We start from the raw sequence: 12,344 nt of genomic DNA on the forward strand, positions 1-12,344 counted from the left end.
ATTTAGCAATAAAAAATGCTCAATACGGTAAACATTCCATTTAGGTTTTATTTGAAATTCAACACACTTTAAGGAACAGCTTATGCAAGCAATGCAGTTTTCATCATTCTTCGGTGTCATGCACATTTCTATACCCTATAAAGCATCATTTTCTTTGCGCAACTTTTTCCCACCAGGCGAGCATATTCGAACAATATAGGCAATTCCTTGCCCACGACCGTCTGTAATGATAAACATCAAATGAAATACTCAACAGAAAAACACATAATTAAACCACATAAATTACCAGATACTGAGTATAAGTCATGCAGGATCTACCAAAAATTAGGAGCACATCGTTCACGTCCTGTTCGGTAGCTTTGTTTGTATCTTGCGCTGTAGGATCATCGTTAAGCCGGCTATACTTGTTTTCATCTAGCTTCGCTACAACTGTTCTATCAAGCAAATGCCAAGTGTATGCTTCCGGACAAAGTAAATACGAAAACTGAAGATTGCTTTTGTAACGCATCTTAGGACAAGAGTGAATATAGAACCCCATGTAATAGTTTGAAATGCTAGGATATTCTTTATAGAGCGAGCGTGTATACGCTAGTTCACTGGAATACCGGGGAAGGTAGTATTACAAGTTAGTTTGCATATGATACTTTGATATAAGCGTATAAGTTACCAAAACTTACCGCAATGATCCATAAGTACCAAGCGATAGAAATTTATATTCAGGATCGTAGAAGAAATATACCGAGCTGACGCAATTGGGTAGCACATCAATCACTCCAACAGCTATCAAACGATCGTCCAGCCAATACTGTTGATGAAAAGTCCCGAATCCTTGGTAAGGCTACGAATCAGAGAAGGAGGGGGGATGTATAATTTTACATCGCGTTTTGAATAATGTTACTGTTTTCATGATTAAAAGGAACGACGTTTACTGGTGCTGATTTAAAAACAAGATAAATACTACTAAAGTAGCTTATATTAAGGAAAATTGTTAATTATATCTGCCACACTGGTTTATTTTAACAATCAGTGTTTGAATTTGTTTTCAAGTTGTTTTTTACGTAGTCTTACCCTGAAAGCTCCTTTTCAGTTCAAATTGATCCGTTTTGTTTTGAATTTAACTCAGACAATCTTATCAATGGTAACCTTTCTAGATTAAACCAAACGTCAGTAGGAAGGGTCTATGACATTGATATGCAAAGTACGGGTCGTGAGCCGCGTGGGGTTCTTTTTATTTAAAATAACGGATCTTTTTGACATCACATGGCTTTTACTAGAAGCGAAAGAACTCCGTAGGAGCCAAAGCCGCTCTAAACTATTCCAACAACAACAACATCACAACAACACTTTTTGGCTCTTGCGTAGCACCCTACGAGTTTAATTTACAGATTCTGGGTCTTTTTCGGACAAAGTTTGCAGACCACTAGTCTCATATATAATGCTATGATCATATATAATGCAACGTATGTAATAAAATAATCAGTGAAATGGAATGTTACCCTTTTCCTGTGAGACTAGGACTATAACCGAAATATAGGCTTGGCTAGACTGTCGAAGGGAATGATGGGGGGTAGTGGGGGGGGCGCAAAATCGAAAGCAATTTTTGACACTCTTGCAAAAGACCTACAACGCGAAGCGGTTGTAGCATCTGATAGCAAAGTAAGTATAACCATTCACGAAACATTTACCTAGTGAAACTAATTGACTAAGCATTTGAATATGCATACTAAATGAATACGCAAAAAAGAAAATAATATCACCATTAAATTTTTCATCCAAGAGCAAATTGCACGACTCCAACAAATATTAGCAGTTAAAAAATACTTTTACCTAATATTTATGACAACATAGGCAGAAAGAATGTTAATTAACTGATTATCATATTGTATTGTTAAAGTTTTATGTTTAACATGGAATCCATTAAAAAAAACAATGTATATACCCATTAAATGCACTTGTTTGCCAAAGAATAACACCAGTAAAAATAGAATTTAAAAGCAGTTCCGAAAATTTCATATTTTAAATTAAATTGTTGCTTTTTATACCGTCTGTCGCTGAGCTACGAAATTTATACGTTGTCGAGGTATTCGTGTAGCTTTAATATCCACATAAATCGAGGAACGGATTGTACTTTTGTACATATAACAACACACTGACACTCTATGAAGATTTGAAACTATGAACTATGACGAATTATTACCACAACGAGACCAGGGATAACCCCATTCCACATGGTATCTAATGTTATCCGATGATAAAAAATCTCGTTTTGATAAGAAATTACTAACTGAATATGTCCAATTTCTACAGCTGTCTATTATTGAAGCTAGATCCTTAAAGCTTCGTCCTTAATATATTCCTTAATTATATTTCAACTTTGAAAAAGTTAGAAATAGAGCCCTATTAGGAAAACTATTTTTCTACAAATCGACGTACGTCGGGAACAGACATGGATGTTCAGTATTACGGCTTGACTAAAAGTTTTGCATGTTATTTTCGTTTTTTTTTTTTGTTATTTCAAAGTGACGTAATAGTCGCCAAAGGCATAAACTGTCACTACTGAACGCAATATGCTCCTAGTCTAGTCATATTTAAGCCACATGGATTGTTTGTGGCACCTAAAATCTGACTTGTGGTTGTGACCCTTTTTGGTAAAATAACTCTCAATATATTGCTCGATTACGATCCACATGGCGTTCATCATTGAAAAAAAGAGCATTATAAAACCAGATTCACATACAATCTAGAATAATTTAAAATCGTATTCAAAAATTTAGAAACAATGTTGTAATGATGGAAAGCATCAAACACAGAGCATAGAATTACAAACAAAAGAGTGCAAATAAACCAAATAGTACCTTTAATGGCGATTTCACCAAAAAGTCCAGATAGTCTTCAATCGCACCGGGTGGGTCATTGTGAATGGCCGTCTGATACTTTTTATACAGATTAAAAGAAACATGCAAGCTCTCTTGGAATTTTACTCCCGAAGTAAGAAGCGTCACGATCTATGCAACATTAGGCGATTGTTTTTTAAAGAAAAGAAGAAAACAAAACAAATATTCTAAATTAAAACACATCGTACTACCACAAATTACCTTCAGGGGAGACTTTACAAGAAACCGCTTAAAGCGATCCATGCTCAATTTGGATGCTGGATCATTGTGGATGCTTTGTTGGTATAAACTGTAAAGTTTGAATGTTGCGGCGGTAGCACCATCATTTGCATTTACTTGTTTTACCTGAAAACAATAAAAAGAATATTAAAAACAAATAAAAGTTCAGCGCCATAGCGAATCTTCGAAGATGTGCTAAATTGACTATTTTAATTGAATGAATTGAATGTTTTAATAATTCTTCGATACAGTATTGAATGCTAACTGTTGCGTATTATGACTACCAACAGCTATTTCTAACAAAAAATCAATTAACACTATTAAGATCATCAGCAAGTGAAATGAGACTAGCTCAACGATGACGTTGCATTTTATGTACTCATTTGTGCCTACCTTTAAGCGATGCGCTGGACTGTCATTATCCTGTGGGGATTCCGAAAGAAACTCTTCTAAAGATTTTTCCGCACTTTTTTGGTTATTGGATTGCATCAGCTGTTCAATGTCTGCGCCAGATAGTCCTTTTTTCTGCAATTTTTCACGCTTGCGTTCAATGCGCCTTAGTTTTGCTTTCTTTGGCTGATTACTTATGCTTGAATCGCTCGTATGCGTTGATGAATTTACCACCCCACTTAAGGTAGGGATAGGTAATGCGCTCGTTTTGTCGTCAGCAGAGGATGATCGCTTTTCGCTGTTAACATGTGTAAGCGTGTTCAACACATCCGGATCAAGTACGTGCGGTTGCATGCTAGGTACTTCTGTATGCTCTTGATCACATGCACTCCCAAGATGGGTACCTATATCGTTGATGTTCGATTGGGCTTCCTGCTCGGACGTTTCCTTTATTCCGTCTCGCAAAAACTTGTTCATTCGTTTTATGATTTTCTTATGAGACTTGTTCAACCGAAAATTAATCGCATCACATTTTATTGTGTACGAGGGACAGCATGTTACGTCCATCATGGGTTTGTAACAGTAACATCCAGACCGGCGCCAACCCCGGTCAATCAGCTCCTGGTAGTCTTGACAACTAAGCTTATGAGCCCACATCCCTACGGAATAGATAAATAGTCAATGCCAATGAACTTCGTGTGCATTTCCATGTAAGAGAACATGATTGTTTTACCGTAAGATGAGCACGAACTCGACTGCTTACAATATCCACACTGATACTTTGAATTTTCGCCATAGTATTCTACTACGGAATACGACATTTTTGTTGCTATTTTCCTCCTATTCCTTCTGGTTCATATATTCTTTGTGTAAAAAGAAAACATCTGTTCTTTTACAACAACACAAAAACGAAGGCGAAGATGACAAAAATTTACTGCTGTCCCAGTAAGCACAGCTGTCTGATTTCCATGTAACAGGAACGCATTGGTTCCTTTTCATTCGACCAAACATATAGCCATTCGCTATATTTTACTATATTTTGGTAATGATGAATTTACTGCCATACACGCAAGGATTTCTATTTTCTTGCAACCTATGAATAGCTTGTTAAAGGTTCTGAAAATCTCATTCAATGACGCCGCTTCGTAACTAGTAACTATGCTGCCAAATCGCAAAAAAAGGGGTTTCACTACAGCGATAAAGAGTTTGTCACTACCGATTGCAAGTCTATGTTAATACATTGTTCTTTAATCTCCAAATCGAATGTTATACCCCAATATCGGGATTAACAACAACAACGTGAATTTATTTTTACAGCAGAAAGATCGCTGCAGAAAGGGAAGAAAGATGTTGAATAGAAAGGAATGGATCATATAGCACTTTTTGACAACGCGCTGACATTCAATACCTCGCACATCAAGGTGGACTAAAAATATCAGGTGGTGGATAAGGGCCTTTGGGGGGTCGCCATACTTGAGGGACTTTACGTCATTTTAAAACCGTTAACCAATGGTTTCCGCACACAAAGCATAGCAAATAGAACAGATTTCTTTGTTATTACGTGCATTTTTGTGTGTCTATTGAATTTATCGAAAAAAATGAGATATATTAACAAAAGATTTGATGATTTGTTCATGCACGAAATTTAAAATCATGTGAGTAAGAGTTCTAATCTCACGTAAATTGTCCATGCGGCTCGTAGATAATGAGGAATCTATATGAAAATTTAAAAAAAATATGATTTCTTAGTTTTTATTATCAAAAATGTCGAAAACACAATGATTTATAGAATAAATTCACGGAATAACACAAAATAACACACTTTAATCCATGTTATAATGTTAAATAAGAACTGGCAAAGTCCAAAATATATTTTGAAAGAATATTTCATCAAAAAATGGGGTAGATAAATTTTATGAACAAATTTAATAAATGTAAACAAAGTTTGAATCCTGGGGACCTTACGTCAAGTGACGAATAGTCAAAATGCACTAGAGTCCACACGTGATATTTTTAACCTTTAAGTTGGCAACCGGATACCCGGGTATTTTTTTCAACTTCGAACTGCAATAACTTTTGATTCATTGCTTTTATTCACCTGAAATTTTCCGTAGCCCATCAACTTTTAATTTATGATTTTTTGGTGCAAAAGTTGTAATTTTAAACAGCCTGCAAGTATTTTATTTTGATTTTTTTTAAACTTTACCACGTAAGTTGGCAACCAGCATACCCGGGTATTCCATACATTTTGTATAGAGAATGACGTTTCTCTTCTTCCTCTTTTCGTATTGTGCTTATTTTCGAGTCAAATTCAAGCGATTCCAAATTTCAATTTGACCGTTATTTTTATAATAAAATGAAAAAACTTAATGAATAAATGAAATAGAAGAGAATATATGGTCGGCACTACTTGCTTACAGCATTAAAATATAGAAAGCATTGTTTACCTATGAAAATCGTTAATTTTTTGCATCAAAACGTGTGGAATACCCGGGTATGCCGGTTGCCAACTTACGTGTGTAAATCTGGTTGCCAACTCTACGGTTAAATCCACAACAAACAAAACAACTTGAAAACAAATTGTTTTCAAGTTGTTTTTTACGTAGTCTTACCCTGAAAGCTCCTTTTCAGTTCAAATTGATCCGTTTTGTTTTGAATTTAACTCAGACAATCTTATCAATGGTAACCTTTCTAGATTAAACCAAACGTCAGTAGGAAGGGTCTATGACATTGATATGCAAAGTACGGGTCGTGAGCCGCGTGGGGTTCTTTTTATTTAAAATAACGGATCTTTTTGACATCACATGGCTTTTACTAGAAGCGAAAGAACTCCGTAGGAGCCAAAGCCGCTCTAAACTATTCCAACAACAACAACATCACAACAACACTTTTTGGCTCTTGCGTAGCACCCTACGAGTTTAATTTACAGATTCTGGGTCTTTTTCGGACAAAGTTTGCAGACCACTAGTCTCATATATAATGCTATGATCATATATAATGCAACGTATGTAATAAAATAATCAGTGAAATGGAATGTTACCCTTTTCCTGTGAGACTAGGACTATAACCGAAATATAGGCTTGGCTAGACTGTCGAAGGGAATGATGGGGGGTAGTGGGGGGGGCGCAAAATCGAAAGCAATTTTTGACACTCTTGCAAAAGACCTACAACGCGAAGCGGTTGTAGCATCTGATAGCAAAGTAAGTATAACCATTCACGAAACATTTACCTAGTGAAACTAATTGACTAAGCATTTGAATATGCATACTAAATGAATACGCAAAAAAGAAAATAATATCACCATTAAATTTTTCATCCAAGAGCAAATTGCACGACTCCAACAAATATTAGCAGTTAAAAAATACTTTTACCTAATATTTATGACAACATAGGCAGAAAGAATGTTAATTAACTGATTATCATATTGTATTGTTAAAGTTTTATGTTTAACATGGAATCCATTAAAAAAAACAATGTATATACCCATTAAATGCACTTGTTTGCCAAAGAATAACACCAGTAAAAATAGAATTTAAAAGCAGTTCCGAAAATTTCATATTTTAAATTAAATTGTTGCTTTTTATACCGTCTGTCGCTGAGCTACGAAATTTATACGTTGTCGAGGTATTCGTGTAGCTTTAATATCCACATAAATCGAGGAACGGATTGTACTTTTGTACATATAACAACACACTGACACTCTATGAAGATTTGAAACTATGAACTATGACGAATTATTACCACAACGAGACCAGGGATAACCCCATTCCACATGGTATCTAATGTTATCCGATGATAAAAAATCTCGTTTTGATAAGAAATTACTAACTGAATATGTCCAATTTCTACAGCTGTCTATTATTGAAGCTAGATCCTTAAAGCTTCGTCCTTAATATATTCCTTAATTATATTTCAACTTTGAAAAAGTTAGAAATAGAGCCCTATTAGGAAAACTATTTTTCTACAAATCGACGTACGTCGGGAACAGACATGGATGTTCAGTATTACGGCTTGACTAAAAGTTTTGCATGTTATTTTCGTTTTTTTTTTTTGTTATTTCAAAGTGACGTAATAGTCGCCAAAGGCATAAACTGTCACTACTGAACGCAATATGCTCCTAGTCTAGTCATATTTAAGCCACATGGATTGTTTGTGGCACCTAAAATCTGACTTGTGGTTGTGACCCTTTTTGGTAAAATAACTCTCAATATATTGCTCGATTACGATCCACATGGCGTTCATCATTGAAAAAAAGAGCATTATAAAACCAGATTCACATACAATCTAGAATAATTTAAAATCGTATTCAAAAATTTAGAAACAATGTTGTAATGATGGAAAGCATCAAACACAGAGCATAGAATTACAAACAAAAGAGTGCAAATAAACCAAATAGTACCTTTAATGGCGATTTCACCAAAAAGTCCAGATAGTCTTCAATCGCACCGGGTGGGTCATTGTGAATGGCCGTCTGATACTTTTTATACAGATTAAAAGAAACATGCAAGCTCTCTTGGAATTTTACTCCCGAAGTAAGAAGCGTCACGATCTATGCAACATTAGGCGATTGTTTTTTAAAGAAAAGAAGAAAACAAAACAAATATTCTAAATTAAAACACATCGTACTACCACAAATTACCTTCAGGGGAGACTTTACAAGAAACCGCTTAAAGCGATCCATGCTCAATTTGGATGCTGGATCATTGTGGATGCTTTGTTGGTATAAACTGTAAAGTTTGAATGTTGCGGCGGTAGCACCATCATTTGCATTTACTTGTTTTACCTGAAAACAATAAAAAGAATATTAAAAACAAATAAAAGTTCAGCGCCATAGCGAATCTTCGAAGATGTGCTAAATTGACTATTTTAATTGAATGAATTGAATGTTTTAATAATTCTTCGATACAGTATTGAATGCTAACTGTTGCGTATTATGACTACCAACAGCTATTTCTAACAAAAAATCAATTAACACTATTAAGATCATCAGCAAGTGAAATGAGACTAGCTCAACGATGACGTTGCATTTTATGTACTCATTTGTGCCTACCTTTAAGCGATGCGCTGGACTGTCATTATCCTGTGGGGATTCCGAAAGAAACTCTTCTAAAGATTTTTCCGCACTTTTTTGGTTATTGGATTGCATCAGCTGTTCAATGTCTGCGCCAGATAGTCCTTTTTTCTGCAATTTTTCACGCTTGCGTTCAATGCGCCTTAGTTTTGCTTTCTTTGGCTGATTACTTATGCTTGAATCGCTCGTATGCGTTGATGAATTTACCACCCCACTTAAGGTAGGGATAGGTAATGCGCTCGTTTTGTCGTCAGCAGAGGATGATCGCTTTTCGCTGTTAACATGTGTAAGCGTGTTCAACACATCCGGATCAAGTACGTGCGGTTGCATGCTAGGTACTTCTGTATGCTCTTGATCACATGCACTCCCAAGATGGGTACCTATATCGTTGATGTTCGATTGGGCTTCCTGCTCGGACGTTTCCTTTATTCCGTCTCGCAAAAACTTGTTCATTCGTTTTATGATTTTCTTATGAGACTTGTTCAACCGAAAATTAATCGCATCACATTTTATTGTGTACGAGGGACAGCATGTTACGTCCATCATGGGTTTGTAACAGTAACATCCAGACCGGCGCCAACCCCGGTCAATCAGCTCCTGGTAGTCTTGACAACTAAGCTTATGAGCCCACATCCCTACGGAATAGATAAATAGTCAATGCCAATGAACTTCGTGTGCATTTCCATGTAAGAGAACATGATTGTTTTACCGTAAGATGAGCACGAACTCGACTGCTTACAATATCCACACTGATACTTTGAATTTTCGCCATAGTATTCTACTACGGAATACGACATTTTTGTTGCTATTTTCCTCCTATTCCTTCTGGTTCATATATTCTTTGTGTAAAAAGAAAACATCTGTTCTTTTACAACAACACAAAAACGAAGGCGAAGATGACAAAAATTTACTGCTGTCCCAGTAAGCACAGCTGTCTGATTTCCATGTAACAGGAACGCATTGGTTCCTTTTCATTCGACCAAACATATAGCCATTCGCTATATTTTACTATATTTTGGTAATGATGAATTTACTGCCATACACGCAAGGATTTCTATTTTCTTGCAACCTATGAATAGCTTGTTAAAGGTTCTGAAAATCTCATTCAATGACGCCGCTTCGTAACTAGTAACTATGCTGCCAAATCGCAAAAAAAGGGGTTTCACTACAGCGATAAAGAGTTTGTCACTACCGATTGCAAGTCTATGTTAATACATTGTTCTTTAATCTCCAAATCGAATGTTATACCCCAATATCGGGATTAACAACAACAACGTGAATTTATTTTTACAGCAGAAAGATCGCTGCAGAAAGGGAAGAAAGATGTTGAATAGAAAGGAATGGATCATATAGCACTTTTTGACAACGCGCTGACATTCAATACCTCGCACATCAAGGTGGACTAAAAATATCAGGTGGTGGATAAGGGCCTTTGGGGGGTCGCCATACTTGAGGGACTTTACGTCATTTTAAAACCGTTAACCAATGGTTTCCGCACACAAAGCATAGCAAATAGAACAGATTTCTTTGTTATTACGTGCATTTTTGTGTGTCTATTGAATTTATCGAAAAAAATGAGATATATTAACAAAAGATTTGATGATTTGTTCATGCACGAAATTTAAAATCATGTGAGTAAGAGTTCTAATCTCACGTAAATTGTCCATGCGGCTCGTAGATAATGAGGAATCTATATGAAAATTTAAAAAAAATATGATTTCTTAGTTTTTATTATCAAAAATGTCGAAAACACAATGATTTATAGAATAAATTCACGGAATAACACAAAATAACACACTTTAATCCATGTTATAATGTTAAATAAGAACTGGCAAAGTCCAAAATATATTTTGAAAGAATATTTCATCAAAAAATGGGGTAGATAAATTTTATGAACAAATTTAATAAATGTAAACAAAGTTTGAATCCTGGGGACCTTACGTCAAGTGACGAATAGTCAAAATGCACTAGAGTCCACACGTGATATTTTTAACCTTTAAGTTGGCAACCGGATACCCGGGTATTTTTTTCAACTTCGAACTGCAATAACTTTTGATTCATTGCTTTTATTCACCTGAAATTTTCCGTAGCCCATCAACTTTTAATTTATGATTTTTTGGTGCAAAAGTTGTAATTTTAAACAGCCTGCAAGTATTTTATTTTGATTTTTTTTAAACTTTACCACGTAAGTTGGCAACCAGCATACCCGGGTATTCCATACATTTTGTATAGAGAATGACGTTTCTCTTCTTCCTCTTTTCGTATTGTGCTTATTTTCGAGTCAAATTCAAGCGATTCCAAATTTCAATTTGACCGTTATTTTTATAATAAAATGAAAAAACTTAATGAATAAATGAAATAGAAGAGAATATATGGTCGGCACTACTTGCTTACAGCATTAAAATATAGAAAGCATTGTTTACCTATGAAAATCGTTAATTTTTTGCATCAAAACGTGTGGAATACCCGGGTATGCCGGTTGCCAACTTACGTGTGTAAATCTGGTTGCCAACTCTACGGTTAAATCCACCTTGCTCGCACATGACAATGTGTATAGGTGCGAGGCCACGGTAGCGATAAATTATGGAAAAATTCCCAAGGACCAACATGCCCAAGAACAGCTTTGTGTAGGAGCTAAGTTATATGACACCAGGTGGTGGAATAGCACTTCTGACAGCTGGTTATTCGAGAACCCTCGTATCACTTTTCTCGAATTTTATTTCGCAATTATCAAAACTACATTCATTTTTCCTTTCATTAGATTTTTAGGCTAAACCTAAAACAGGCGGTCCCTTAGATACACCTCAAGTGCCACAAATCCACTAAACGACCACTGAACGTATTCTAAACGACCCAAGCTCTCTACCCAAACGGAATATAGAAAGACTTCGTCTAACAGTCGGTGAACGACTCATGCATTCTAAAAATAGCCATTCTAAAACAAAAGCTGGTGGCGCCATCTGTTGATGGGATACCCAACCAGTGGAGCGTTATACAGTAGAACGTCGATTATCCGGACAGCTTGGGACCGGACGGTTGCCGGTTAATCGATTTGCACGGATAATGGTCCAAGAAATGTCAAATTCATATAAAAATTATAAAATCCACTAGTTTTATGATTAATTTATCTTGAATTAATCAATAAATCGTTAGTAGAATATTATTTTAATCAATAACTAAAGGTTGAACAACTTTTCATGACCAAAAATGAATTTCGAAAATACAACTAGACACTACAGAGCTGCACAAAAACTGGTTGTTCACTTGACTATTGCTGCAAATGTTCGCTGTACGTTTGAATAGCTGTCTCATTTATGCGCACGGTTAAGGCGCCCGCCGGTTAATCCGCCCCCGGATAATCGACGTTCTACTGTAGTTCGTCATCTATTGAGCAAATCAGTGAAACTATGGAGCTTTCATTTTTTTCTATGGATATTTGAGTTTCCAGTCGTTTGAGATTAATATGTGGCGCTTGGGCCGGGTATTTTTTCAACTTTCAACTGTAATAACTTTTGTATCATTGCTTTTATTGACCTGAAATTTTCAGTAGCCTCCCAAATTTTAATTGCCGATTTTTTGGTGAATAAATTGTAATTTTCAACTATCTGTAAGTATTTTATTTTGAACTTTACCACGTAGGATGGCAACCACCCAAGCGCCACAGATTAAGCTTAAACGACTGGAAAATTGAATATCCATATAAAAAAATGAAAGCTCCACAGCTTCATTGGTTTGATCAATAGATGGCGTATTACAACTCATCATTATAT

At 35.7% G+C, this 12,344-nt stretch overlaps 2 protein-coding genes across 11 annotated transcripts; both read right to left on the reverse strand.

Annotated features, from left to right (window-relative positions):
- Positions 1 to 28: 28 nt before the first annotated feature.
- LOC121598997 (arginyl-tRNA--protein transferase 1) lies at positions 29 to 4,325 on the reverse strand. Of its 4 annotated transcripts, none has more exons than XM_041926402.1 (7): positions 4,237 to 4,325; positions 3,507 to 4,162; positions 3,114 to 3,239; positions 2,856 to 3,005; positions 678 to 838; positions 287 to 596; positions 29 to 221 (listed from the first exon to the last, which is right to left on the reverse strand). In XM_041926402.1, exons 1-7 carry the CDS (start codon positions 4,322 to 4,324, stop codon positions 129 to 131), a joined length of 1,584 nt encoding a protein of 527 aa, XP_041782336.1. In that variant the 5' UTR covers position 4,325; the 3' UTR covers positions 29 to 128. The 4 variants fall into 4 exon arrangements, with proteins under 4 accessions (XP_041782336.1, XP_041782335.1, XP_041782337.1 ...); XM_041926401.1 differs by having other exon boundaries at positions 3,096 to 3,239; XM_041926403.1 differs by lacking the exon at positions 3,114 to 3,239.
- A 420-nt stretch (positions 4,326 to 4,745) lies between these two features.
- On the reverse strand, positions 4,746 to 10,053 carry LOC121598999 (arginyl-tRNA--protein transferase 1-like). Of its 7 annotated transcripts, XM_041926413.1 has the most exons (6): positions 9,284 to 10,053; positions 8,554 to 9,209; positions 8,143 to 8,286; positions 7,903 to 8,052; positions 4,912 to 4,984; positions 4,746 to 4,831 (listed from the first exon to the last, which is right to left on the reverse strand). In XM_041926413.1, exons 1-6 carry the CDS (start codon positions 9,369 to 9,371, stop codon positions 4,815 to 4,817), a joined length of 1,128 nt encoding a protein of 375 aa, XP_041782347.1. In that variant the 5' UTR covers positions 9,372 to 10,053; the 3' UTR covers positions 4,746 to 4,814. The 7 variants fall into 7 exon arrangements, with proteins under 7 accessions (XP_041782347.1, XP_041782344.1, XP_041782349.1 ...); XM_041926410.1 differs by having other exon boundaries at positions 4,751 to 4,984; positions 8,161 to 8,286; XM_041926415.1 differs by lacking the exon at positions 4,912 to 4,984 and having other exon boundaries at positions 4,751 to 4,831.
- Between the last annotated feature and the right edge of the window lie 2,291 nt (positions 10,054 to 12,344).

Source organism: Anopheles merus, chromosome 3L (genome assembly GCF_017562075.2).
Source record: "Anopheles merus strain MAF chromosome 3L, AmerM5.1, whole genome shotgun sequence".
Taxonomy (NCBI): Eukaryota; Metazoa; Arthropoda; class Insecta; order Diptera; family Culicidae; genus Anopheles; species Anopheles merus.

Excerpts from the sequence above, each read along its gene's own strand:
- LOC121598997 (XM_041926401.1), bottom strand. The coding sequence starts at position 4,324 with ATGTCGTATTCCGTAGTAGAATACTATGGCGAAAATTCAAAGTATCAG. Across the intron at positions 839-2,855 it reads TGGTGAAATCGCCATTAAAG|CCTTACCAAGGATTCGGGAC; the intron begins GTACTATTTGGT and ends TCTGATTCGTAG. Across the intron at positions 597-677 it reads GGTACTTATGGATCATTGCG|TGAACTAGCGTATACACGCT; the intron begins GTAAGTTTTGGT and ends CCGGTATTCCAG.
- LOC121598999 (XM_041926409.1), bottom strand. The coding sequence starts at position 9,371 with ATGTCGTATTCCGTAGTAGAATACTATGGCGAAAATTCAAAGTATCAG. Across the intron at positions 9,210-9,283 it reads GAGTTCGTGCTCATCTTACG|GGATGTGGGCTCATAAGCTT; the intron begins GTAAAACAATCA and ends TCTATTCCGTAG. Across the intron at positions 8,053-8,142 it reads TTGTAAAGTCTCCCCTGAAG|ATCGTGACGCTTCTTACTTC; the intron begins GTAATTTGTGGT and ends AATGTTGCATAG.